A 27620-nucleotide genomic window follows, 5' to 3' on the forward strand; every position below is an offset into this window, starting at 1 on the left:
TAGGAATAGGGTCATGTGATACATGATTTAAGGCGCAAATTTAATCAGAAGAACAATGGTGACGTTAATTTTGATTTACGGGCAATTGGTAAAAAGTTATAGGGAAATTAAATATTGTTGCAGCATATGTATTAGTCCTTTACCCCATCTTGTAAATTTTTTGTTAATGATAATAATTAAATAAAAAGCAGGTGGATAAATATTAGGTCTATGGTAAGAGTTGCCTTGATGGCGGCCATGTTCAAATCCGCCATTTTGAATCAGACAAAGTTTTAAATAGCGAACGAGAAATAGATGTGAACAGGATACAAGAAAAACAACGAAATGGAGTGCAAGTACAGCACCAAACAACTAACATTGTAACGCCAACATTCTATTTTTGATTAACTTCTAGCCCGAAGTCATCTATTGCATTACTCTATTCCCATTTAATTTTGTGCTGAATAATGATAAAGCAAAAATGGTTATACCGTTGGATTTATGGCAAATTTGCTATTAATAAGATGTCACTGTTATGCGTTTTGATTAAAACTTTTGTCTGATTCAAAATGGCGGATTTGAACATGGCCGCTATCAAGGCAACTCTTACCGTAGACCTAATATTTATCCACCTGCTTTTTATTTAATTATTATCATTAACACAAAATTTACAAGGTGGGGTAAAGGACTAATACATATGCTGCAACAATATTTAATTTCCCTGTAACTTTTTACCAATTGCGCGTAAATCAAAATTAACGTCACCATTGTTCTTCTGATTAAATTCGAGTCTTAAATCATGTATCACGTGACCCTATTCCTATTTTAAAAACTTAACCTTAATTCAAAATGGCGGATTTCAAGATGGCCGCCGTCAGGTATACCCTTACTATATGACTTCCCCCTAGTCCTAATATGTACCCATATATTTGTTATTCATCTTTTGTCGTTACAAGAGGTCTTATAGAGCTTTTACCTCCAACTGTATGAAGACTATTCTGTACTTCCATGTGATGTTCCGGTAGCTGTATCTCCTAAACCCCTGGAGCTTCGCACCTATAACTTCACTGAAATACTGACCACATTTAGTACTACTTTCTCATATGTGTCTCCGTCAGCAACTCGATTCACCCAAACGTAAGGTTTACTTGTCAGATTTGTTACCTTTAGCCAACGGTGAAAGCATGAGGAAGTGGACATTGGATCCTCCAGCACTCTGTCCGAAAATGGTGACGCTCTTTGGATTTCCACCGAAGGCAGCTATGTTGTACTTGACCCATCGCAACGCCATCACCTGGTCCTTTAGACCCCAGTTGCCAGACGCCGCGGAGTCGCCGGTGCTCAAGAACCCTGTCAACAGATACAACCAGCTTCGTTAACTGTTTTGTTTTGTTTGTTCATTACATCATCATTGTCTGAGTGCTAATACCGGTTACTGTCAAACACGGAAATAGCCCACAGAAGCAGAGGGTACCACATATACAAATTACAACGCAGAATGAATGACATTTTAGTGATTCAAAATATTAAAAACATGAGTTGCACTTTGATTAGACTGATTGAATTTTTCCCTATTAGTTTGTTTTCCCATCCATTTCAGAATAAAGCAGAATAAAGCATTATAGTTTTAGTTACAATTCGGCCAATGATGCCTTTGCCTTAAGTTTAACTTTCTTGTTTCGAACGGAACTTACCGAGAGCTCCTAATCTGTAGTTGAGTGTAACGAGCACGATGTCTCTATCCATGAGGAACTCAGGACCATGAAGGTAGCTCGCTCCAGAGCCTGAGAACCAGCCTCCTCCGTGGATATACACCATCACATCCTTTCCTCCGGATTTCGAGATATTCGGCGTCAACTGCAAAATGCAAAATAATAGCACACTAAGTACTAAAAGTTATTACTATTAATATTATTGGTTTCCACAGTTTAATGTAGTGCGGAAGTTAGAATAAACGCAAAGACAATGAGAAAGCGAACATTGAACATTGAACACAGTACAGTGGTTCGAATGATGACTTCAACTTTCACCTATTCAAGATTCGCCTAATAATCTCAGACAATGGAATTTACAGATGTGTAACTTAAGAGAAAGTGTAAGCAATTCTTGAATTCAAGATACGTCTTTCAAGATTTGCTAATGCGAAATTATGTTGGTAGTACTGACAAGAAATAACTTAAAAGTTTATAGTTTTTAAATTTAAAAACTATACACATATTTAAGGAGTACATATTAAAACAGTATAAGCACAATTACAGTATATGACTAGGTATTAGGGTGGGCCGAAAAAGATTTTCTTTTTTAAATTTCGGTTGGCCGGGTTGCGGAAAAGTAGCCTCATGTTAGTCGTAGTCTACACAGATTTTTTTTTTTTTTATCATCCCCTTCCTTTACCTCATGGGACATGAATATTTTTATAGCAGGGGCTATGCAACCCGCATGACACCACGAAGAAAATTGTTCTGCATAGCTATAACCTTTGGTTATTTTTTTATACTGTAGCATTCTGAGGCTGAAAATAAAACACAAGAGAAAAGTGAGATGCGAAATTGTACGTATGTGGTTAAAAATTATAATCAATTATATGAAAAACTGTATTTTTATGTTTCAGTTTATGTTATTCATATATAGCGTAAAAATATGTTGTCAACCTTGCATTCAATCTTTTTTCACGTATATCGTGGACAATTTCTTTTGGACCCGTTTATATTATAAAGAAAATTTTAATCAAGTAATCTGATGTCAAGTACTTTTGAAATCGGCTACGCAATAATATAAAATATATATTCATCTACAACATTGTATACGACAGTAATAATATGTAAAGCATTATTTCACAAGAAGTCGGAATCATTCAAGTTTATGCATATTTTATTCGTTGGTTTTCTAGGTACCCCTATTTACTCCTACATTATCATTCCACTAATGCTTCCATTATCATTTATTTGCCTTAATCACCCGTCTCCCTTAGCCTAAAGGGCGCAATCGTGGCACGTTAAACTGGAAGATTTCATTTTCATTTTTCCTTCATATGTAAATGCCGTTTTCGTATACAGGGTCTTCGAGAAAGAATGGTGTGGCTTCGTGGGGTTGGTGTGCATTACTGATTGTATTGGTGGTTAAATGATACAACGTTTTTTTGGCCACTCAAATAGCTCAGTCACTGCAAAACCAAGTTTAGTGCTCCATGAAAAATTGATCATATCTGCCACATGCACGCTCAAATGTCATAACAGCCACATTACACAAAAATGTCAAAAATGTATAAGGCATGGCACTGGTCACTAACTCCAGGGAATATTGGAGCCACACATGCGCAGCAGTAGTGCCAGGTTATATTTTGGGTAGAATGTTTGATAATAGTTTTTTTTAAAAAAAAAGCTTGAGAGGTAACGTTCAAAGTTGTGATGGTAAACAATTTTAGCACCAGCGTTGTTAAAATGTTCCTGTTTTTGTATTGTATTATTATATACAATAAAGTTACTTGTAAATGTAATAATTATTTATCAAAATAGAATTATGTTAGTAAATGTATGTAACCTTAAAATAAATGCTATTATTTATTGTCTACGTACTTTTGGTTCGGCCTGTAAATAGTCAGCTTTTCCTTTCTTCAAATGTAAAATTTTGGAAGGATCGTTACATTTACTTCATTTAAACAAAGTGAGAATATTTTAAAACATACAAACAAAAGAATCGCGATACAGGCCACACAGTCTAGACTCGCGATTTCTTTTTCTCGTGGCCTACTCAAAGATTGGAATATGAGAAGTATCTGTGGTTGCTATTGCATTAAACAAAAAATAGTTTGGAACGTTTAATAGTACAAAATATTTATCACCCTGTACAACGTTTTCAATATTTAGTTGGTAGCAAAGTGGCAATTACTGAGATTCCGAGAGGAGTACTTGGGCAAAGTTTGGAGCAAGGGAGCCCGTGCCCTCCTATAAGACCGCTACTCGTGACTTCTCAGGATGATATTTAGGAATATCTTTAGCATCAGATGTTTATTCTTTGAGAAATTGTGTAACACAGATAATGAAGAAAGAAGAACACAAGTATTATAAAACAACAAAGATTTTTTGTTTAAGAGATTTCAAGCACTTGACTTGCAGTAAATACTGTCTTATTCTGGTTATCGTTATTTCTGGTTGGAGTAAGCACTTTCCAGCAGAGAAACATCAACAGGAAATCCACTCGATGTAAATATGTTGTCCTACCAATGTCAGGCGCGTGGAATCGTTTAAATTAATTCGACACGTGGAATATAAAGCCATTCATGTAATAGTGAACTCGCTCGTCAGAGGTCGACGTCCAATACACGTGCAAAGAACGTGTAGTTGCTTGGCTGCCGTATTTTGTTGCTCACATTGAGCTAGGTCAGTTCTCGGTTGACATCTTGGCTTCAGACTCTGAGGGCAGCAGCTTTCGCAACGAGATAAACTGAGTCTGTTCCAAAATTGCATTCTCGCACTCTGTAAACATATTGTCCGAGTGTGTTAAAAACAGCGCTGATCGTTTATTCTAGTTGACTGCTGTTGCGTCATCAGCTCTTCTCAAACAAGGCACAGGGAAATGTTTATCTGTTACGGAGAGAGAGAGAGAGATCGAAGGCCAATATCAAACATCAGCATTGCTGAACCTCAGTTCAAGTTTCGTCTCTCATCTCAATTATGTAAGAAATCGATCCATTGCGATACTGTTTCATTGGCTGACACATATAACAATGTTTAATTACTCGCAATAACAACCAGTAGCAGAAAGATGGACTTTGAAATGCAAGGAAGACCAATTAATATAACGTTTACATTTTCAATGAACACATTACATAGAAGCTCTCCCGTATATTGTTGGTGCCCAAAGTTGAGTAGTCTCGGATATTGGGGTTTGGATAGCAGGCATGGGCGGCCGTAGAAAATTTTCTAGGGGGTCAGCTCCCTGGTTCCTATGATACGTTTCGTATTTTTTGGTATTTCTTAAGAAAATTTTAAGAAATTTAATACATTTTCGTGAGCCAGGGAGCCCTCCTGTCCCCTTCGGACACCATAGTCGCAGGGTATAATCCGTCCTGGGTTCAAGTCCCACTGAAGAGCATGGGTGTTTTTAACTATCCTCGAATATTTTGTCTTCGTGTATTATTACGTAGACTAGAATACTAAAAAACCATGTGGACGGAATACCCTACCTGGGGTTAACTCTTTTTTAATGGGTAGCATACACCTTCGGCGCGCGAAATTCGAGCTCGACTCCCTATGGAGCTCATGCAGTTCGGATTTCACGTTAAATTGTAGATTTATCTCTCCATTGTAACTTTGGAAATATTCTACACTACTAATAAAATAAAACTGGCCAAACCACCAAATATAATGTATATTGATAACACTTATGCAATCGTTTCGGGAATGTAACATCGCTTTCATCAGACAAGTTATGGAAGATCATTTCAAGAATACAACACAGAAAGTGAGAGTAGGACACACCCACATTGTTATTCCTGGATTAGTCTTTCATAATGTGTCTGATGAAGACGATGTTACATTCCCGAAACGATTGCAAAAGTTATTATTAATATGCATTGTATTTGGTGGTTTGGCCAGTTTTGTTTTATTAGTATTGCAGAAACCGACGTTAAATTTCCAAATAAGTAAACAATCAAAAATCCGTGTATTTTGAAACTTCCATACAATAAAAGATAATAAAATATAACAGGGGGTTATGCCCCGCGAGCACCACCGATTTGGCCAGCCACAGTTTATTTTAAATTATAAAGTCTACAAAGGAAATCATACAAAATAATAATCAGATATTTCTACAGGATCAATTAAGAAACACAATTATTGACATACATAAAAAAACTGAACATTTTAACTACTGTATAATTAAAGGTCCTAAAGATTTACAATATAGGTAATTCACATAATGAAATTAAACATCATAATTATGAGTAACGAGCTCCTTCGTGGCTAAGCGGTTGGCATGAGAGACCCGGGTTCGATTCCCGGCAGGAGCTCATGTGGTTCAGATTCCACATTAATCAGTAGGTTCCGTCCCATATAGCCTCGCTGCTGGAAGGGACGTTAAACTCAAAATCAACTCAACTCAATTATCATTAGTGAGATTTATATATCTGTAACTTTCCACTGACAATTGCTTGCAGCCGTGGCTCAAATTTACTAGTGGAAATTATCAAAATGACTTCAAATGCTCATCAGTTACCTTAGATCTGTAAATATTTTGTGTATATTTCATTTTGGATAGAGTCAATCTATTCTAAGTGATCAAGCATGTGCCTCTCGACCATCTCCAAAAAAGCTAATTTTTTCATGAATGTTTATCCTATATCAAGGTACTTCAAAACCACGATCATTAGATTTTTAAAATATCTCGTAGTGACGTAGTGGCTGCCGCCATTTTGCGTTTTCTCGATTTGAATCATTTACTGATTATTCAATATCTCCACATGTGTTAGTCCTGCCGAAATGGAAATTGCTGGGCGTCTCCAACTTGTGCAGAGCTAAAACTTTGTTCTCTTAATAATTTTGCCTAAAACTACTTGAAAGGTATGAAATCAGGGGCTACAGTAGCAACATTTTAGGACATTAAAGTCATGTTTGGGAAGAGGAAGCAACTGACGTAGAGGTCTGAATTTGTGTGTGCATGTAGTCCGGGATCATACGTTTATACCAAAAAAAATTGCAGACCTGTAGTTGCTCCCAAATGCCTGAAAACCTATCGTAAAGTTGGGAAATTATGCCAATTTGGCATATTTCACTGTTCAATATCTTCAGTGGGCCAGGATTAAAAAAAAGAAATCTGAAATTTTGGGAATATAGTTACTCCTTTAGTATACTGTGACGCACCACAAAGCACGTTTTGTGTTTTTATGAACCGAAGGGGGTCAAAGTATTAAGGAATGACGTCATGCTCTAGGAGGTGTCAACTGGAAATTTGTTGTTGAGGCGTACAATAAAGTAGAATGAATGGTTAGTCCAGTCAAGGTTCTCAAGCTCGTTTCTTTCCTTTAGTTGTAACACTGTCTTATAACACCCACAGCAGCACTGGTAAAGAATGCCGCAATCAGCAGAAGGCGAGAAAAGTGAAAATGCACACTAACTAACTAGCTGTATGGCCTGTGGAGCCCGGAGGTTCAATGCCGCGTTCACAAAAGCTCTCCACTGATTTCTATCCTTACCTAACTGCATCCAGTTTCTACTTTGTATTCCTATCTCTGCGAGATCCATCTTAATATTGACTTCCCACCTGCGCCTAGGTCTTCCTAATGGTCGTTTTCCAATTGGTCTTCCAGTTAAGACTTTGGAAGCGTTTCTACTTTCTTCCATGCTAGCTACATGACCTACCCACCGAAGCCTCCTAGACTTGATGACCCTAACAATGTTGGGTAAACCGTATAAATTATGTGAAAATGCACACTTGACCCTCCCCCCCCAAAAAAAACTAAGTAATCATTTACATTTACTCTGCTTACTATATCAATGATATTTAATCATGTTTATTCTTGTTTTAACTATAACTCATGCAGGAGACTTGTTCTTTCGTTTGATCTACATTCCCCAGCCAGTGAACACTCACTCGCTGTAAACTCTGACTGGAGAATGTAGATCAAAGGATAGAACAACAGTCTCCTCAGGGCCATATTCCAACTCAGGGGCCCACCGGGAAAGTACTTTCTAGGGGACCCACTGACATGTACGTACTGTCCCTCTCCCCCGACAATAAAAGGAATCCGGGAGTGTCACTCGGATCAAGTATGCTGAAAAGTCTTAAAATTAAAATTTAAAACTTTTTTAAGGCAATAATCTCTCCCCTGTCACTGGCTGATCTAACGTAATGCCCAATCCTTCATTCTACTCTTGCAACTGTACAATCATATGCACAAACTCGACTACTTTATATCTCTCCCTAAAATAATAAAGCCGCCCCAGGTGCATATACAAATACATATGTGAAGCATCAAAAGTAATTTATAATTTATAAAAATGCAAAACTTCTTAAATTTTTGCAAATATTTCAAATTGTGAGTCGTATATGCAAAACTCAGTGTATAAAAGCTAGCAATATATTGGGCTTCAAGACACGAAAAAAACCCTCACTCCCAAAAGGTCAACTACAGTACACATTTTGGGAACTGTGATCTCTCTGTCACTTCTTTAATTGCTTCCACTTACCTGATGAGTATAGACATTTAAGTAAAGGCAGTCCTCCTCTCCTTGTATCACGGGCGTCGGCAGTAATACATTCTTCTGTACACACATGGGAGCGTCTTGTTTCGCCTCTAAAACTCCAACCCAAGGGTCAGGCCACTTTGGATCCTGAAACAAATTTATTCAATATTTAGAAGTGAAATTTGAATACGATTTGTGTTTATATCAGAGAGAAGAGGTGGTTTAAGAGGGTTCAATATCTTAATATTCTTATTGGCTGAAGCAGCACTGTCTACACAGCGTATCATTCTACATTTATAAAAATATCTAAACCGAGGATTGTAAAAATTGGCGCTTTTGAATGGGTGAAACGACCATTTCTTTTAAAGATACTTTTTAACCTTGGTATTTGCTTACCTTAACAAAGTTCTAGCGACAATCTCAATCTTATGAATGTAAAATGGGCCCTAAAACATTGATAAGAAAAATATTGGCACTTTTTTTGGGGGGAGGGGTCAATGAGAACTGGCAAATTAACAAAATTTGGAATCGACCAGCGAAAACGGCTCGTTTCAAGAGTTTGTGGTTTACAAGATCTCGTTGTCGAAAGAAATTGGCCAGAAACATAACATAGCATTTTAATATGTAGACTGACTGAACCTGTGCTGTTTACACAGCACATCTTCCCAATATGAATATGTAAAAGAAACATTTTAATATACAGATGTGGTGAGTTTGTGGCAAAATTGCAGAAGTGGTAGGTGGTCTCACATGGAAATATTTTTTTATAGCTATACTAGCAGCGTTCACCCCGCTTCGCTGGGGTCACCCCGGAACGCAATAAACTTTGTTACTTAGATAATTTTTACTTTTTCGCTTTCAAATTGCAGTAAATGTTAAAATTATAGCGCCTGTCATTTATGTTAACCCGCCGAGTCACATGGTCATGCGGGTTGCATATAAATACGTTTATTTTTACCTATGATGAACTAATAACAAAGGATTTGTACGTATGGACACTTGAATGGTCAATTATCTCAAGACACTGGTAATTAAAAATTAAAGTGATATGATAAAAACCATCTAGGGTCCAAATCATAATAACCCCCCAAAAATGAAAGAAATTGGTTCAGCCGTATTAGCGTGATGAGTTCACAAAGGATTTGTGCGTTCTCTTTTATATATATAGATAGATCTATACATGAGAACGCGTCATTACAAGCCTGCAATACGTCAACCCGCTATACGTAGCTCTTCTACTGGTTGCCTAACACAAGGCTATCAATGTTAGCAACGCCCAAGCGACAAGGTTAAATCTTATGAATTCATAACGATTCCTAAAACGTTGTAGGAAAATAAACGGTTCTTTTTTTTTTTTTTTTAATTTCAATGAGAATTGGCAATATTTGGAATTGATCAGCGAAAATGCCACATTTCTAGAGCTTGTGGATTTCTGGTTTCCAAGGTTTCATTGTTGAAAGGAATTGGCTGCAATGTTGTCCTTCACTTCTTTACACGAGTTCCTTTTTAAAAGTTCTGTTATAAACAGTAAATTACAAGACCCTAAACTACGCGTACATAGTTATTGGTTTTGTTCCCAACATAACAGTAATTTGAATTGTTCAGGAAGTGAAATCAAATTTCACTCCTGGAAAACTTTAGTTTTCGAGCTAGGCCACTTGGCATCCAAGTGGTTCTTACATAGGTAAATATTTCCCAGTAGCTTCCGAGAAAACCATTTAGTAATGAGTTGCTTAAAATTTTACTACAGCTTCAATGGTACACAAATAAACATCATTCTATGTTAAGTTCTAAAATTAATCTCTTAAGATTTCGATGTTGCAAATCAGTTCAATAAATGAGAAAAGGTATTCTTCCTGAATATTTGCTTCTATTTATTTATTACTAACATCAAGTACCCGCTTCCCTGGGTTTAAATAAGAAAAATTAGTAACTTGTTCCGTTAGTCAGTGACTTTTTACTATTACTGAAATGGTCTCTGATAGACAATGTTTTTCGTCTTAAAAATTAAATATTACTGTTGTGGGCTGAATTTGGACTTGAACGGCATCAGAAACGTCACTGCTTATGTCAGAGATTCCGAAAACTATGGTTGCAGCTCTATGATATTGATCATTTTCAATCATTTTAATATATATTCTTCTTCCCCATCATTTTCGATAATTTTATTTATATCCATCCCTCGCTCCTCCATATTCTTCTTCCCTCCTCCACATTGCGGGACACGGTATCAGAAGTGTCACTGTTCATCTTTGCGAACTATGGATTCGGCACTAATATCGGTCTTTTTAGCCCCCTCCCGTCCGCCATGTTGTGGGGCACGCATTGAAAGTGTCACTGTTCCTCTCAGGGACCCCGAAAACCTGGATTCCATTTTTACCAACGTATACTGGACCCTTAGATTTGTTCCAGGTTTTTCTGTATGGAATCAGCACGCTGGAGACCAATTTATGGAAAGAAAAAGATGTTTGAAAGTGTTGCAACTTCTGAATGATTCGTCTGATCCAAAGGGAGACATTTTTGTTGACCCTAACCCCCGTCGACCTCAAAATATATTCCCACTACTGTCGCTTTCATAATGTATCCTTGATTTCACAGTTACTTGCGCTATCCTTGTTTACTAAAATGAGGTGAGGGTGAAAGTCAGAACAAATAAAGTGGGGATGCCCATCTCTTGTCTAAGCATATAAAGTGATAATTTCATAGCCGTGTTTTATTATAAATGTTAACTCTTTAGTCAATGGAGAGGAGGACGTGAATCATGGTTCAGAGTTGATGACGATGGGTTTTGGTGGGTGGTGGGTCAGTGGATCATGGGCCAAGTTTTCATAGACCCATGCCATCTTTGCGTGGGATCTAAAACACATGAGCTCCTTCAGAGAATTTGAACTTGGGTCTTAGGAAAATGAAGCGAAGCTGTGTGATTTACGCATGTCAAAATAATAACTAAATACAAGAACATCAAAGATCTAGACAAGAAAATATTTAATTTCTTTCTTACAGTATTATATAAATAGCATTTACATGTACTAAAATTGTTTTGCTATATGTTGTCATTTGTTTTCATAGTATTCTGAGTAGAACAAACCTATTACAATTGTTGACATACGTCATTATTTTTCTTTTTCGGAATCTAGGAACTTTTATTAAAACGTTTGTTCTGTATAATGGATAATTTGCTAATTTCCAAGCTTTTCACTAATGCTTAGTCATTTAACACTCGTGTATTTTTTTAAAGTTATGTCAAGGTTCAAAATTATTGCCCATTGTTCACACGTAAAACCAGCAAAGTCGTATAATAATAATAATAATTATTATAAAAATAAAAACATCATGTACGGGGTTCTCCTGTTTCCCCCAACCATTTCATACATTTCTCATCATTACCATCTCTTTTAGTCTCGTGTAATCGTGGGACATTAAACTAAGAAAAGAAATGTCTAGTTTTCCGACCCACTTTTATGCCTCGTGGGCTAGAAGCATAATTAATAAAAGTGAGTGATTATGAAAAAATGGATGGAATGACAATGTAGGAGAACCCCAAGAAAACTCACGAACATGGTGTTTCGATTACAAATTCTTGTAGCCGGAGCACCAATCAGAGACTCCATGCACCAGAAGTGAGTCTCTACCACTAAGCCGCTGCACTCCAGTAATAATAATAAATGATATAAGTAACAAATGTTCTTAACTAAGTATTCTTCCACAAATACAATTCCACCTTTTAGAGTCTGATGGAAATAGACTGGAGGAGAGGGCAATTGGACAATGTTTGATTTACTGTTTATAAAAGAATCCACAGGATAGGTAGTTGAAAATCTTCCACTTGCGATGAAGAGAAAAGAATTGCTTTTCGAAGGTTACTTAATTTCGTATGTGAGAAATATCTAATGGAACATGACATTTCAAGCACGCAACGGAAGAAGTCTTCAACTATATTTCAGCTTAAAATGTTTCAAAAGATTGCCTGAGGATAGCTGGTTGTTAGCTAACCTTCAGAGAGAAATAAAGCAACTTATTTAAATTATGTTCGGAAGGAAGTTCTATAAATAAAGTCAGAAACCATTTCACGTAGGAAGCTTGTCTTGTAAAAGCACCCGAAGGCCGAGAGCTAAGTATCCAGACTTGGAGGCTGCTGATTTTCATTTTCACAGAGTTGAACAACCTTTTGGTTTGACCTATTTCGAAACAATGAGACGTTGGTTAAGACTTTGCCTGTCTTCACCCCAGAGTAAGTTCTTCAGAGATTTGGTGCTAAACTGTTCGGCCACCCAGTACTTCCCGTCGTCTGACGAAAGACAATTTAGAGGCTTGCGAATTGCAGTTGCCAAATTGAATCCACGTGCAAAGGTCAAGCCTCGGTCTTACTCAATGTCATTCCGTTGTTTCTTTCACTTTCAATCCGATACAGATTCGGGATCAATGGCGAAAGCTTTCTTCCGGGTTGCCTCCGTTCTTTGACCCCAGAAGCAACTGACGAAATCAACCATGATTCTATCCAAAGCCACTGAGAGAACGTAACATCGAGTATGAAGCCAATAAGTTACGGATTCTGATTTCGATACTTCAATGATACTGTTTCAGAATTTTGGGTTCTTTTCTTCTGTTGTATCAAAATTCTCGATGGATAACGTTGAGCACGATGTTGATACACGCATCTATTCACTTGAAAAGTATTATTGCTGTCCGGAAACCAAATCTGAGATTTGTACCCTCATACCCGGGTTTGATTTTTAGTCAAAGCTCGTATAGCTGGAACCAAAGTTAAGCTATAGACCCATGTATCATACAGCCTCGATATTGAAAACAAGCCCTAAAAATTCTCAAATTATTTTCTTTTACGTTTCCTGGAGATTTGCTACTGTCTACTGTACGTACGTTGAACAGAGGCCATATATATATATATATATATATATATATATATATATATATATATATATATATATATATATATATATATATATATATATATATATATAGGCCTATTGTTAGAGAACAATGTAGTAACCGATGATTAAACCTATTCTTTTGATTTAACATTTTCATGTGGAATGAAATCTTTAATGTAATCGGAAAGATACTTAATTAAAAGATACCTACTTGTACAGGACGAATATTTTCCGGGAAGAAAGGTGATTAATTTAAACATGTATTATTGTAGCATTTGAAGCCACTAATTTAACATATTTTAAACCACTCTTTGCCCCTTCCGTTTTAGCTAAGAGAAGAGTTCAACTATGGTTCTTAGAATTATCTCGGATGGGATACACTTATTTTAGTTGTTGCAAGTTTTGCAAAGTTCTCGTTTCCTCGAAGTTAAAATTAATTCAGCGGAAGAAGAAAATGTTTTTCTTCTCACGGTCCCTTCAAACGACCTTCAGAAAACGCATACACGTGGATGTAGCCTGTTCTACTTCTCCCCATTATATCCAAACTTACCAAACAACACGCTATGTTTATGAAGAATCGGAGGTTTGTGTGTGAGCCAAACACATTGTTTACAAGTAAAAGTAAAGATAGGTTTTCTTTGTATCCGGGAAGTTCCAGAGTTTGATACCCACCGTCAAACATTGTTATTAACATTTTAAAATCAATATATTAGCTGTAACTACGTAATGGCGGCTCTTGAGACAAGTCATATCCATAAAATGAAGTTTTATCCTACATGCTAAGGAAAGAAAGCTTATCTAATGCATGGTTAGCGTTTGCGCCTTTGGTGTTGGGAGTCCTGGGTTCGATTTGCAGTGGGAGTTCATGTCGTTAGAATTCCACGTTGACCTGGAGATCCACATCTCATATAGCCTTGCTGCTGAAAGGGACGCTAAACAACCAAGAAGCAATCTTAACTTGTAGAGATAAAAGTTTAATTTTCCCCGATGCGACATTCTCCAAGAGCCTTCACTGGGTTATTAATAAGAAAGCATTTCTTCATCAATATATATACATTATACATAACATTCTTTTATTATTTTTCTAGCGCAATCAACTTCTTTTTACTTGAAAAATCTTATCTTAAATTCATATACAAAATGGGTATTTGCACAGTGGAACGGTTAGTGTCCATGGTCTTAGTACAAATGGTTTGTGGTTCGGTTCCCAGCAAGGTCTCAGAATTTGAAATTTGTAGTCCAATATTTGAGAGTTGTGCCTATGGTACTCTTGTCCTTATGCTATCTGAGGAAAGTGGGGTTATCTCCTGTCCCTAATTAATCCAATCCTTAAAGGAAAAAAAAAACACTTAAATATGTGGATTTTTTTTTAAATCTGAGTTCCGATGTAGGTCTTAGATTGACTGATTATATGCTGGGACGCCAAATTACCCAAAACCCTTACAAAATATATTAAAGACATTTGTAAATCTGACTCACGATGTGTATCTAGTATGACTTTGAAGCTATCAGATTTGGTTCTATCGCTGCTAATCACTGTCAGTTATGTTATTCTTTGTTTGCACCAATAAACTGCCTACGATTTTCCTGTTTTATGTGTTTGTGGTTTAAAATTTTCATTCCAAGTTTCATTCATGAATCTTTTTATTATTCCTAACAAAATGTCCCATGTACAAATTGTGATATGAGGAACTGTTGATCTGCACACATTCAGTAAGTGTTCTGGTTTAGGCTTATTGAAAGGGGCAACTGCGGAGGAAACAGCTGTAACCTATAAGTTCCGTGGACTACTAGTTGCTTGTTGTCTCAAGTTTTCATCCTCAAAGTTCTCGTGAAATATTGAAACGAAATTAATAATTTTTCGATAAACTAAAAAATAAATTGTTATATCTCATTCAACGAAAAATAATTTCTTTTAAATGCACATACAAAGTAGGGCACACTCGTAGAATAGAAGCCTTGCAATTGTACCGTTTAGCGCAGAAAAGAGCGTGATTTTTTTTTTAAAAAGGCTAAGAAGCCAAAATTTGGAACAATAATCCGTTCTACAGAGAGAGATCAGAATTCATAGGATAATTCTCGATACTTAAATTTATGGAATTTGTTCTGGCGTAAAAAAAAAAAAAATAAAAATAAAAATAAAAATAAAAAAATAAAATAAAATAAAATAAAATAAAATAAAAGGGCAGTGTCACATGTAAAGTAGACCACGTGAATAAGTTTAATTTGTATGGCGTGATATTTTCTCAATTACTATTAAAACCGGAAGTAGTAGTAGATTTCTTCCACTTCCGGTTTCAGAAGAAAGATTAGAGTAGAGAAAAAATATATTCTTGGGACACTTAATTGATTAGAGGAAGTCACTTCTCGGTATGTGTTAGAGTTTTCACTCTATAGCGATCAAGTTAAAACAGGAAGTGCTTAATTGTTACCACTTCCGGTTTGAACAGAGAATTAAGTTATTTTTAGAACGCTACATCGATTTTCGCTATCTCTTCTTGTTTTTCTTTTTTTAAAGAACAATATTGAATCCTTGAGTTGTGATGGATTTCTACCACTTCCGGTTTTAGTATAAATGAAACGTATTCTCGAGATGCCCTATCAATTGCAGGAAACTGCTTTTCCTTAACTATTGCTTGCTACATAATGATTAACGTTAAAACCGGAAATGTTTGATTTCTACCACTTCCGGTTTGAATATCAAGTCCTAACTTTTAACCGACTCTGGCTAAAAATTGTAGTACTACAGATTTTTTGTGTTTCGGACGGACACACGGACAAACAAGGTACCGGTATATACATAAGGGAGTTTTGGTCAAACAAACTCCTTCAGAAATCTAAATTCGAACGCGAACAGTGCGCAAAGTTTTTGTGCTGAGTATAATTCTTTTTGTTTTTATCCCTAGATTTGATAGGGGTATTAGTGATGAGAATTTCTATTGTTGATCCATCATCACGAGACACTTGAGGAGCTAACTAAATTATACACACACAAGTATCTCAGATCTAGACAACCAGAAATAACTGTAATAGGACACGACGTACTGACTATTTAGAGACTAATCTGAGTTACCATTGTATTTTAGTTTTAAATGTACTGCGAGGGAATAGTGTCTCTTACGGAGCTAAGATAAATTAAATTACAATTAAATAATACCCTTGTGGAAGGAACTTTCTTTAACACAGTGGTTTACAACCTTCTTTGACTGCCGACACACTTTACTGAAGGACACATACTTGTTTGATTTTTTATTAGTCTTTATATGTATATAGAGTATAAAAATGTATGTATGTATGAATATGTTCCAGCATAACTCTGAAACGCCTGGAGAATTTTAACCAAATTTGGTACAAGTATTACTTACAGTCTGGAAAAGAGTATTGTCGGGGAAGACCTCTTTAGTACACCTAAGGGGAATGGGAGACATAAACTGATCGGAAACGAGCGAAATTAGTTGAGTTGAGTTGATTTTTAGTTTAGCGTCCCTTTCAGCAGCGAGGCTATATGAGACGTGGACCTACTGATTAACGTGGAATCCGAACCACATGAGTTCCCGTCGGGAATCGAACCCGGGTCTCCCACGCCAAAGGCGCGTACGCTAACCGCTTAGCCACGGAGGAGCTCACGAGCGAAATTAGTGTCGAAGCCATAGTTTTCGTGGTCGCTAAGATGAATACTGACACTCCCAATGCCATTTAATTCCATGTACAGCCCCAAGAATAGGGTAAGTGAGAAGAAGTGAAAATTAAAATATTCAAATTGACCGAATTCATAATTCTCGTGTTTGACAAAACGGCTGACCCGTTTGAAATACCTTTTGGAACCTAATTAGGATCCACTCCCAAGATGGGCTTTTATCATGTCACTTTGATTTAAGTTCGTATTCTATGTTGGTAGGATGTATCAAAATTTATACCAAAAGTAGAGTATCTTATGGATTATTATCATTATAGTTTCACTGAAATGGGTATTCCAAGGGGAAAGGTGATTCAAGTATTTCCTATACACTTATTTTTCCCCGTTCGAAATATAGTTAGTAATAATATAAAGTCTAATAGTGCAAGCCTATAACTTTCTATGAGCTATTAACTGCGTATTGAGTCATAGACTGGTACGGACTATCTCAAAATTTAACTATTTACTAATTGCTTCATGATTTTTAAATTCTAAAATTTTTCAACGTGCACTATGCGAATTCGCAACATATTCCTTTAGAACAAGGTTTCTCAACCTAGTGGTTGGCAGGGACGGATTCAGGACCGACTTCTGGGGGGGAGGGGCGGTGGGTTGTAATACTGCTACTTTTAATGGCTCCAAACTTTGGGATGGGTGTTATTTATATAAGAAAATTTTCTCTTCTGGGGGGGGGGGACGATTGCCCCGATCGCCCCCTCTGGATCCGCCCGTGGTGGTTGCGAGACGGTTTCATGAGGGTCGTGAAGATAAGTGGAAGAGATAGATGTATCATAATTAGAATCTAAATGAAATAGGTAGATATGAAACTAATGAGAACTGCATATTGAAATACCAAAAAAATACAAATGCAACAAAACCTGCATATTGAAATACAATTAAAATTGAAAGCTAATGAGATACCTGAGCATGGTGTGATTTCATTAGTGCGGCAATTTCCGGTTCAATCTTCGTGACGCACATTATCAAGTTATTTAAAATACTCAATAACTTTTTAAACAACTTCCAAGTTTCTTTTAGCCAAAAATAGAAATCACTTTATATTTTTATCATATGACCCAAAATTAAGGGTTATGAAGTTTTAAAATTTTCAAACAGCTTTCATTTTGAAACAGCATGACCGATCGGATTCGATATTTGTAATATGAATGAACTGACCAAATTTGGTTTTAATCCATTCGCTTTTAGGAAAGTTGCTGCATCCACTATATACAAGAAATGGATTCTACTATTATGGTGTCGTCCCACTTGCGACAGTCCTATGAGCGACAGGAACTGTTAACTGTCCTATGACAGTTCGTTAACTGCACTATGAGTCACCGATTCGTTCATACTAAGATAATGGAAGAAGATAAGGTTCTCTCTTCTTTAACTTGTTTTATGCTAATGTGATTTAGAACCTAACAAATGTACTATGAAAAATTTCGCTCTACCTGTATTTAATACGTGAGAATGCTCTCATTACATTAACAATCTTTTATACGTTTTTCCTAATATTATATTTTTGAATTAATTTCTATGAATACGTTGGCTCTATCAAGGGGAAAACTAATTAAATATTTAAAGTAGCTCCGCCTTTGTCTATGATTCTAATATAATTAAAAATTTCATGTTAAAATGATACGGAGCATAAGTTTAGATTGAATATGTTTATGGCATAAGAAAGAAATCAGAAACAGGTAGGGGCGCCCGAAGAAAATTTTCTAGGGAGGGGCATCTCCATGTTTGCTATATCACGTCTGGTATATCTGATATTTAATATACGTGTTTTGCTATATTACGTATACATTTTCGTGAGCCAGGAGGCGACACCTGTCTTCCCGTCGGGCGCCCATGGAAAGAGGGTGTTCATCACTTAAGGATATCAAAGAAATCTAAAAACACGGTGCATTCGAAGAAATTATTACACAAGTTACAAGTCTCTCGCAGGACTTAACAGTTCATCTAGTTATAAGGAATTATATCAGATTGCTATACGACAAGCTTTTATGTATAAGTCAAAACAAGTGGGCGGGGGGAGACCAATCAAGCAATAGTTTATATTTTGGTAGCTTACAACAGGGGGCGAGAAGGTAATTTAAAGAGTTTGTTTATCTTTTGGATTGTTTAGAGTGAACTGCATTGTAATTGGTGGGATTGGTTGAGAATAGCCAATCAGATGTAAGGGATCTCAAAAGCTGTCTTTTATTATTGAAATGTTTTTCTTATTTTATTCATAGTCTTAGGAAGTCTAAAGAGTAGATAGTTGGAAAAACTGTTACACTTTTAAGTTTTCCAAATCAAAATATCTATTGCTTTGCTTCGTGAGTAACTAGATTTGAATTAAATTAAGTACAGAAAGCAGAGAGCTTTTGAAGAAAGGAGATATTACAACTGTATTTTCAATAATTACATAGGAATATACTTTTCATGGAAATATCTCCGTTTTCTCGTTAAGTTATTTGATATGTTTTACGTCAAATCTAACTCAAAATTAAAAAAAAAAAGTTTTATTTGCACTCACAGTGGAGGAAAAATATATTTGACGACCCGTATCACTGCACGTACATTTTTCATAGCAAGGTTATTCGGACGCTAATAACGCCAGAGGCAAACATATTTTACGAGAGGGAACCATATCATCTTCCATCATCTCAATGTAAATGAATCGGTCGTTTACAGGACAGATAACAGTTCCTGTCGCTAATAGGACTGTCGCTTCTAGGACTAATTCACTATTATACAAATAGATGGATATCGTGAGATCTACGCAATAGGTATATTAAAAATCCCACACAAGCTTATTACAAACCAACAATTATAAGGGGCTAGCTGGCAAGAGGATGTGATAAAATGGTAGTTAGGTTGAGAACCACTGCTTCAGAAAGTAGTTTCTCAGTGCAGCCTCCTCACATTTTTGAGTTTGCTTTTCTCTTCCTCTGAGAAAGAACTTTCTGGAAGAGAGCACGACTGCGAATAAATTGAAGAGTACTGCATTGACTGTATCAAAGTACCATAAATAAACATATCGCTATTAGAAGAAAATGTGATTATACTCAGTTAGCTATTACAATGAATTACATATATAAATACATTCTTTTATAAAAATAGTATATTCCCATTATTATTACGAAATTTCCCATTATATTTGCTTTGTCTTTTTTCTCTCAAGGTTGAAAAATTGTCAGCTGGCCAATTTCCATTTTGATGAATTATGGCTACCGATAACAAGTTGTCTTTTTCTTCTTCTTCTTTTTCAAATATAACATGTTTTCTCTTTTTTGTATTGTTATTCCAAGAGAAAGAAGCGTCTACGAGACGAAGAATGACCTTCACAACACAACTTTTATGAAGGCCCAACCCAAATTTTGGCACCGTCTGTTGCTTCGTCACTGTTGCCAGGCATCTTAAGTAGAAAAAAGCAATACACGTCTTAAAAGTCTATTGGAGATGGATGTTACATGCTTGTCAGATTCCAAGATTCTTTTTCACATTTTTCTAAATACAGCGAAGTTCAAAGATACTTTAGTAGTAGCACCATATTTGAAAGTTTGTAAAATTTCGCCAAAGTATCTGCTGATTGTGAGGTATTTTTTTTATTGGTTTGTTATTTTGGAATTTTGTGTTCGTTAGTAATGAGGTTTTATGAAACATGGCCGATAGCTTCCACCGGAAGCCATTGTTAGTTGGTTGGTTGGAATTTAAAGCCCATTTTTCAGCACCGAGTCTTGGGTCTACAGCTTAGGGTGAAATCCGAATCATTCTTCAAATTTTAAGGCTGTCCCACCGGAAATCGAACCAAAGACCCGTGCATGTGAGCGCTATTTATTAATCACTTCGCCATCAAAGTACATTAAGTCATAATTAGCTTGATTTTTTAATGGGGAGGGGAAGAGTTCAAAAATACTGTTTCACAAAAATTACTATGTGAACGGTAATCGATGGTCCATTCGGTAGCCGGTAACTATTCATGGTCTCACAACGAACAAAGTAAAAGCAATGGGTGATATGCATAAAAGTGAGATCCTACTATTTTGCTCAAGATTTTGAGATTAATCTCAAGGTTTCATGAACAAAATGCTAGACAACGTGACGTCATTTGAGTTAAATCTCAGGCACCTAGTAAATGCTCGGAAGTTATGAATTACACTGTGGTTTCTTACTTTTCGTATGCATAAAGTTGAGTATAATCTCAACTAGCTGAGATTAATTTACAAATTTCGTGAACCACTTCAGTACCAGTGTCACTTGTCTCATAGTGTGTGAGAGTGGATCAAAATGGTTGAATTTATGGATGTGGAGCCAAGAAGAAAAGTGTACAAAGTTTTAGAGATCTGATGCGTATGACTATAAAGGTCTATATAGATTTGAAGAACAAAATTTACAATGAATGGCACAGCATTTTCTTGAGGGTGTACTGGAAACAAGGGGTGGGGCTCTGAATAATGAGAAGATGAGTTGTAAGTACTGTGCAACGTTTGCTGCAGATAGTGGAAGCTGAAACAGCTGCAGAAACAACACAGTACTTAGAATGGCAAAACCTATCACGTTGCATTCTCAATTATAAATAAATACAATAAATAAAAATAACATTAAAAGTAAATAAATAAATGATGATGTAGGGAGGAACCAGTTGTTGTTCTTTAGTAATTCAAGCAAAGTATACTCATAATTTGTTTCATCTTCGTAACTTAAGTCGTTCTCGAGATATGAACAATTTTTGATTTTCGAATTTTCAACAACAACTTCAAAATTCGAAAGAATTTGAAGTTGATTTTCTGACCAAAGTTCTTTTTGGATATGAAGTACATTTGCTGTAAATATCACAGCAATCTATGTAAGGGCATTTTTTTTCACCACCTTATCCGGCTATACCCTTTTTGTTTCAGAATGTGTTGTATTTGTAACCATAATACAGTATGTTGGTTGAGTTACTAGTGGTGTGCACGTTACCGGCTGCCCTAAGTAGGAACGGCTGTCGTTTATGGATCTGTTAGCCTAAGATGTATGACTGATGTAGTAAGCGATAAGTAGTGACATCCAGTGTTTTACCGGTTATGGAAAGAGCGAACGGTTATCATTCATGTAGCCACTGCGATAGGGTACTTGTATAATTTCGTTTCATTTTCATTTCAATGTTCCGTTCCATTACCAAAGCTAAATCATACGTGAGCCTGCACTTTAACATGTGACAAAAAAGCACCTGACCTCCCAACGGGAATCGATCCCAAGTCTTCCAAGCCTAAGGCGCAAAGGCGAACTATTTAGACACGAGTGAGCTCTTAATACAACAACAAGTACTACTACTACTACTACTACTACTACTACTACTACTACTACTACTACTACTACTACTACTACTACTACTACTACTACTACTACTAATAATAATAATAATAATAATAATAATAATAATAATAATAATAATAATAATAATGGATAGAGGAACTAAATAGATGTAAACATTTACTTGAAGAGATAAGAACCAGGTTTACAACGAAATAGATATTAAATTCTGACGGAAGAATCCATGCTGCTACTTCCGGAATTGCTTATCCTTGCGAATATTATTATTAAGGAAATGAAAAGAGAAAATGAATACATTTTAGTTGCTATACTGGGAAAGTTACGTAACGTGGAACTCTGGAAGATGTTGTCACTGGGACATATACAGGGTGGCCCAAAAATAGGTATACACCCCTGCATTGACCAAGTATAACATCCTAGCTTATAGGTTTATGTGCTTCGGCTGTTCCGAGCTTAAGATATAAGTAAAAAGACATTAAGAACAAATAATAAAGAAAGTAAGTCTACCTCCTGGACAACAATAAGAAATTATATAAAATGAAATAAGCTGATCAGTACGGTACTGTATACCTACTTTTGGCCCACCCTGTACATTGTATCAAGACATGTGAGATCCTAGATCATAGATGATAGAAACGTTGTTGCCTCGCTTGCAAGGAACAAGGACTTTAGTTTTGGTGCCATTGAAAAAAAAAAGCAGGCAAAAGAGAAGGCGGCAGAAAAAAATGTCTTTTATTATAATTTAGAGTAGTTAATAAACATTTTCCTTGGATTGTTAAGGAATAAAATTCTCTGCTCGTCTTTTGCTTCTATGCCACTGAAGTTTCTTATTAGTGACCACATTTCAAAGCAAAATACTAATGTTGTGAAAATTCTGGAAGTTAACATATAACCAGGGCCGGATTAATCATCTAAAAGTCTGGGGCTAGAATAAAATTGTGGTCTCTCCTGACTTCGCCTAATACTTTTCTGTGAAAGTACAGTACGAAAGTTAGGAAATATGTTTCATATTTTTGGTCATATTTTATTTTATGATGATAATTATATCTTGTATGATTCTTTTTAGACAGCCAGTTGAGATTTTGATCAGAATGGATGCGCGGGGTTACAGCCCCCCTAAGGCCCCCTTAATCCGGCCTTCGATATGACCACACTTAAAATATGTCGCTTAGATTGACTACGCTATTCAAACAGATTTTTTATTTCATGATTGGTTCAAAGACTTTTATTCAGAACCTTGACATTTGGTATTTTACTTTTTTTTATTTCTTTTCTTTTTTTTAATGTTTTTCGCGAGGCTTCTAAAAGAAACTAACGTAGTTGTCCTTGAAACACTATGAACCATCTTCTTAAAAACTTGAAAACTATGTTCCTTTGAGTTTAAAAAAAAGAACAAATGGGAAAAGTTGTTGAGATCAGGCAGGGGTCATGGATGACGTTCCTTATGTCAACCATATTTCATAAGCCTTTGGGAAAGACCTTCGGCTTATGAACAGGAGTCACGCTTCTCTTTTGTTTATGATTACGTATCATCAACTTTTTTTGTCCACTTCGAGATATTGGTCCTTCGTTCGTGGGTAAGGTCAGGGTCTCTTTTTATTCGCAGGAATGTTGAATTATAAAAACACATTCTATTCGCTGTTAGGGTCAACGTCCAAAAAATAAACTACTTTTTTTTACCCTTTTTTTAAATTTTAAAAGTACGAAGTTCAATCCCAGAAGCTGTTCCATTTCTATTGTGTAAATACCTTACTCTAAGATAGGTTCTAGAGCCACTTTCCTATTGTAGGTAGTTGGTTTATTAAACCACCAGAGCAGGAAAAGGATGGCAAGTTCCTTTTCATCGTGGTTCCGCAATACGTATGGAAAAGAGAAAACCAGAGAACTGAAGTGGAGAACAGATTGATTACATATACAGGAACTAATTGTGCCTTCGTTAGCCACTCATCTAATTACACACGCCATTTTTGATAATACTTATCCTACATAAAGCTGCTCTTACATCTCATTCTTGAAAGAGAACTTTCATTTATAGGGACATAGAAAATACGAAGTTCTAAAAATCCTGTGGCTCCACTTTAGAAAAAAAAAATCAACAGAGTAAAGGATCGCCAAAGGTTCCAGTTTGGTTGAGCTATCTTCGGTCACAAACAGAACAATTAATCATCTATAGTTCTAGTTTGGCTCAACAATCTTCGCTTACGAGTATTTGATCATCTATAGGGCCGGCCATACAGGGAACCCCCGACATAAGTACAGCGTCTGAGTTTTTGAGGGATCGTGAGAAACTCTTTTTTAAAGTTTTCTTCAATTTTGTTTTTCAAATTTGAAATTCCTGCAGCGACAACATAATCATAACTTTCCTAGAGATTACGCTAAATAAAATTAGATTTAAAAACACTGATTTAGAGAATTTCTGAACAATCTTTGATTACGAGAATGAAATTGGGTTCATTCATAATACAAGAATTTAGTGATTTTTAATTATTACATGTCTATTTTCACAAAAATGGAGTTGGTAACAGTAGGGACCGATGAAATGTATGCATTTTCACTTTGGTTTCGGTATCAGTCACAAACTGAACAATAGACTTGGTATAGTTCAAGTTTGGTTCAGCTCTCATAGCTCATGAATATAGTAATTGCTCATTTCCTAAAATATTTGTTTGTCATATTTAATCTACTTTTAAGCTTTACCATTTATCGTTCATTATTACATGAATCACTAAAGAGTAGTTGGGATATATTCTTACGAGGAGGTTCCTCAACTCATGAGTTCGACGTTTGCAAGTTCAGAACTCACGCTCATTCGACCTCATCCTCACGAAGTAATACTGAAATGAGTAAGGGTGGGTTCCAAATCATGATGTGAATGTGATGTTGAAGAGAGGTCGCGTGAGCATGATGTGAGATTGAGTGGACGTAATGTCGAAGTGATATTGTCAATTAAAAAAAAAAAAAAAAAATTAATATGAAGTCTGCAACCTTGATTGATGTGCATGCGAGATTTGACATCACGTAAGTCACAATCCTTGGTGTTACCCACTGTTCACGTGTTCTGGCAGGCACGTAGCCAAGGGGGAGGGGTCCGGGGGGTCCGGAACCCCCCCCTTCGAGACCAGAAATGGAAAAATTAAGGAAGGATAAAACAAAATGAAATGACAAAAAGAACGATCAGCGTTAAAAATTAAAAAGAAGACTACAGGAAGCTTTTGCTCATCTTTCTTATGAGGAGATTTGTATTACTTGCAATATGGTGGCGAGGTAAGCGAGATATTATGGAAGAGTCAGGGAATTTGAAATTTCAAGAAAAGTTATGGAATTCTCAGAATTTCTGCTACTAGTCAAGGAGATTTCAAGCTTTCGAAAGCATAAGTGCAATTGTGTAACAGCGTGGACATTTTTAATCATAACTTTTCGTCATCGCATCCTTGCAATATCAAACATGTTATTTCAAGAACAATTTTCTGTGGCTCCTTTAACCTATCATTTAGAACCGACAGTAGTTGACGGAATAATAAAAACAAAAAAGTATGTTGAAAGAAAGTTCTGTTAGCATTTGATTCAACAGAGAAAGGAACGCATATATTGTAAAACTAGTTGAATATACGCATGCTTCGCACACGGGCTGTATTTGGATTCAACGCCTGTGGGAGTATCACCATTGATTTCAGTGACCGCGAAAACTATGGATTTGATACTAATATCGGTCATTTTGGGCTATTTTTTACGTGTCTCAGTATCCACCCCCCGCTGACTCCTGGCCCGCATACTTGCAAGTCATCGCTAATGGAAGTGTCACCATTGATTTCAGCGACCGCGAAAACTATGGATTTGACACTAATATCGGTCATTTTGGATTACTTTTATATGTCTTGGTATCTCACCCCCCCCCCCTCCGGTGACCCCCGGCCCGGAGCCGAATAGCGTGAATTTGGAAGTTAATGCGACTGGAGTTTCACCATTGATTTCAGCGACCGCGAAAATATGAATTCGACGCTAATAGCTCAAGTGGTTGCCTTCGCATTCGGGAGGTCGTGGCTTCGAATCCCGCTGCCTACCATCCTGACTGAGATTTTCCAGGGTTTCCCTCAGTCCTACCAGGCAAATGCCGGGATGGCACCTGCTAAACAGGCCCTGGCCGATACCTTTTCAAATCCTTTCTATTGTTAATGTTGTTGGATATCCCATGTAAAATGACCTCTGAGCTGTATCTAGTGATTGTTAAATAAATAAATAAATATATGTTATTTTCTACTACTTTTACTTGTCCCGGTAAACTCCCCCCTGAGACCCCCTGGTTCGAATTTCGCCAAAAACGTTTAACTCTGGTCTGGAGTCTGGACCAAGGTATTCGTGACTAAAATTCGTAACTCTCGGTCAATTTGTCTGGTTTCCAAGCCGGTTCCGGTAAACGCCCTCCTGAGACCCCACTGTTTCGAAATTTGAAAAAAAAGCTTCGTCTTGATCTGGGGCCTGGGCCAAGGTACCCCTGACCAAAATTTGGTAACTCTCGGCCCACTCGTCTGGTCTCCAGGCCGCACACAGACAGACAAACACACAAACAAACTATTTATTTTATTTATATTAGAAGATAGTTTACAAGACAGAATTGAGTATGTACTTTTTATAATAATTGAGGTCATGAAAGAAAAATTGTTATATTTGAATAAACAGGAGAAGGACGTAAATATTGCAAAATCTTTTTCAATACTTTTTTTATTATTTTGCTCGAAATTTCTTCATAGTTTGTTATCAAAATACTTGCCAACACATCCTCATTTTATTGTCCTAACAAACCAATATATGTTTATAGGAAAGTAGTTTAGATTGATCGAGCTTCTGGGCCTTCAGAATTTCATGTCACTCCCCCCCCCCTCCGTTACGAAATCCTGGCTAAACGAACCAATATATGTTCCAGTAAAATAGTTTAGAGTGATCGAGCCCCTTTTGTGATGACCACAGTATTTCATGTCACGGACCCCCGCCCCTTCACGAAATCCTGGCTACGTGCCTGGTTCTGGCGTATTTTCTCTAGCGTTCGCCTGCCGCACAGAACAATCCTTTAAAACGCCTGCCCTTACATGCAATGTAATCACACTTTCATCGTGGCTGAAAACATTTTTTTTTTAAACTCCTTGTGGCAGGTAGCAGAGAAGGAAATAGAGTGGAGCGCCTGTGGAATATATTTTCCTTTTCGCAGAAGAAAACATTATTTTGTTTTACGACCCTCACACACAAATTATTATGAAAGAAGAAATAAAATACTTTCTTAATGTAGTTTATAATTTCGGAATTTAATAACATCAGATATACTTTAACATAGCTTTTCGGAGGGAAGGGCGTGAAACCAGTTTCCTCTCCACTGTCGATGTGACTTCCCTTTGATGGAACTGTAGAGCCGCCACTGCGTTAATGAGGCTTTCTATCATTACCCTTACGCCTAGGGAAGTGACTAACAACGTTAGAAGTGTAAATTTAACCTACGTAATTTATTTTCATTTAATGTTGTTGCAGAGGACATTTTTGTTTCGCAAATGAGAAACAAACAAAGAAGTTTCGAATTTCGAAAAAAATATTTAGAGGTAA

General features: G+C 36.5%; 1 protein-coding gene across 1 annotated transcript in view; it reads right to left on the minus strand.

Annotated features, from left to right (window-relative positions):
- The window catches only part of LOC145669046 (juvenile hormone esterase-like), a 51483-nt gene that overhangs the window by 15559 nt on the left and 8304 nt on the right, over positions 1-27620 (minus strand). The window contains exons 2-4 of the mRNA XM_081737408.1: positions 8166-8309; positions 1674-1836; positions 1144-1329 (exon numbers count right to left, since the gene is read on the minus strand). Coding sequence (XP_081593534.1) covers positions 1144-1329; positions 1674-1836; positions 8166-8309 — 493 coding nt within the window. The remainder of the gene's footprint in view (positions 1-1143; positions 1330-1673; positions 1837-8165; positions 8310-27620) is intronic.

The sequence above is a fragment of the Thermobia domestica genome, chromosome 13 (genome assembly GCF_964235325.1).
Source record: "Thermobia domestica chromosome 13, izTheDome1.hap1.1, whole genome shotgun sequence".
Classification (NCBI taxonomy): domain Eukaryota; kingdom Metazoa; phylum Arthropoda; class Insecta; order Zygentoma; family Lepismatidae; genus Thermobia; species Thermobia domestica.